This window comes from Xenopus laevis, chromosome 3L, assembly GCF_017654675.1.
Source record: "Xenopus laevis strain J_2021 chromosome 3L, Xenopus_laevis_v10.1, whole genome shotgun sequence".
NCBI lineage: Eukaryota > Metazoa > Chordata > Amphibia > Anura > Pipidae > Xenopus > Xenopus laevis.
The window spans coordinates 136,680,776-136,682,691 of NC_054375.1; the positions used below are offsets into that span (position 1 = coordinate 136,680,776).

The 1,916-nt window shown below is 33.4% G+C and overlaps 1 protein-coding gene across 1 annotated transcript; it reads right to left on the bottom strand.

The window, feature by feature from the left end:
- Positions 1-740: 740 nt before the first annotated feature.
- Positions 741-1,661, bottom strand: LOC121401259 (olfactory receptor-like protein OLF3). The gene has a single exon (XM_041585599.1). It carries the CDS (start codon positions 1,659-1,661, stop codon positions 741-743), a length of 921 nt encoding a protein of 306 aa, XP_041441533.1.
- Positions 1,662-1,916: the final 255 nt, after the last annotated feature.

Genomic DNA, 1,916 nt, shown 5'->3' on the forward strand with positions numbered 1-1,916 from the left:
CAAAAAATCCTTTTCATTAGATTACAATCTAACCAAATTTATCGAAGAGGTGGAGACTACCCACTTAACATCTACAGATGAAGCCACTTGGATTTGTGAGTTAAATGCGTCATGACTCAGAGTTAATTGAAGAAACTGTGTTATCTAAAGTTATCTTAACTCATTTAATGCATTTAACCTTTTCATTAGCATACCAAAGCACCATTGTTCACAATGGTGAATGCTTTAATTAGATGGGATGTTGTGTCACAGTTTTCTGTGTTAAATGAGATAAATGGGATATCTGTGTTTAGTTATTCTGTGTCAAACAGACAAACCAAAGTGGCTGCATCTGTACCATGTAAACCAGGGGTTCTTAACAGACAATACTAAATCTTTTAAAGTTTTTTTTAATCAAGGTCCTTTAAACTTTTGCCGTTTTTAAAGTGTGAATTAGGATCCCATTAGATCATTTGCACACAATGAGCCCAAGCACTGTGTCTTCATGAGAAATTAATCTTATATAAATAAAACTGATAGTGTTTTTATGCCCAAACTGTACATTTTTAATTAAAATTATGCTTGAAGATAGACTCCTTTCATGCACCAAAATGTTGGCACAAAATAAATGTTTACAAGGAAAAGCATGTGTGACGCAAAGGACTATTCAAAAATATTGTTCAACCACAGTACCAGACATCTCCCCTTTGCACGGAAATCCATGTAGTTGTCCTACATGGAACATATTATCTGGCCAATATCTAACTAATTATTCTCTTCATAATTCTTTTAACAGCCGTTTTTACTTCTTTATTCCTGAGACTGTATATTAATGGATTTAACATGGGAGTCACTACAGTATATAGCATAGACAACACTGGCTCAAGAATATTTGATTTTGATGGTGGGCTCATATACATCCAAACTATAGCCCCATAGAAAAGCATCAGCACAGTGAGGTGGGATGAACAAGTGGAGAAAGTCTTTTTTCTGCCATGTTGGGACTTGATTTGCAGAATGCTGTGTATTATGTTTATATATGAAATTAGGTTTAGGGAAAATGGAATGAGTGCAAATAAAACATTTTCCACATAGATGAAAATAGAAATCTTGGTCACATCACAGGAGATTTCTGCCAGAGCTTTGACATCACAGAATACATGATTAATCTTATTGGTCTGACAAAATGGCATTTTAGAAGCAAGATTAGTAAATAATGATGAATTCACAAACCCTGAAATCCAGGTCCATATAATTAGCAGCACACAAACTCTCCTGTTCATAATGAGGTGATAACTTAAAGGCTTGCAGATAGCAACATAACGATCATATGCCATTGAAGACAATACAATTACTTCTATCCCAGCCAAAACTACAAAAAAGTACATTTGAGTAAAACATTGAATGAAGGTTATTAGATTATTCCCTGAAAACAAAATGTCAATCAGTTTGGGAAGAATGGTAGTAGGTAAACTGATGTCTACGAAGGCCAGGTTGCAGAGAAAGAAGTACATAGGGGTGTGTAATTGCACATCATTGTATATAACAGTTAATATAAATAGATTTTCTGTAACTCCAACTAAATATATGAAGAGAAAAACAATGGAAAGAGGGGGTTGATTCTCTCCGTTACTAAAAAATGCATAAAGGTAGAATTCTTTAGAAATGGTCTGGTTCGCCATTTTTTTGAAGTTCTTATGAAAAGAAAATGTTTGTTGTGTTATTTAATCTAAAAGACTCTGTACTTTTGATTAGCATTTAATATGATCAGGAAGGTGGTTCAAAATCGGCAATAGCAACTGGAGCCACATTTATAGAAAAATGTAAATGACTAATTTATTACCCAAAAGATCTTTTTTATCAGGGGATTAATTATTCAAGTGACTGTTTGTATTGTGTGAAAAGAACCTATCTTACTATGAGATATGAATATATTA

Coding starts and splice junctions, on each gene's coding strand:
- LOC121401259 (XM_041585599.1), bottom strand. CDS start 1,661: ATGGCGAACCAGACCATTTCTAAAGAATTCTACCTTTATGCATTTTTT.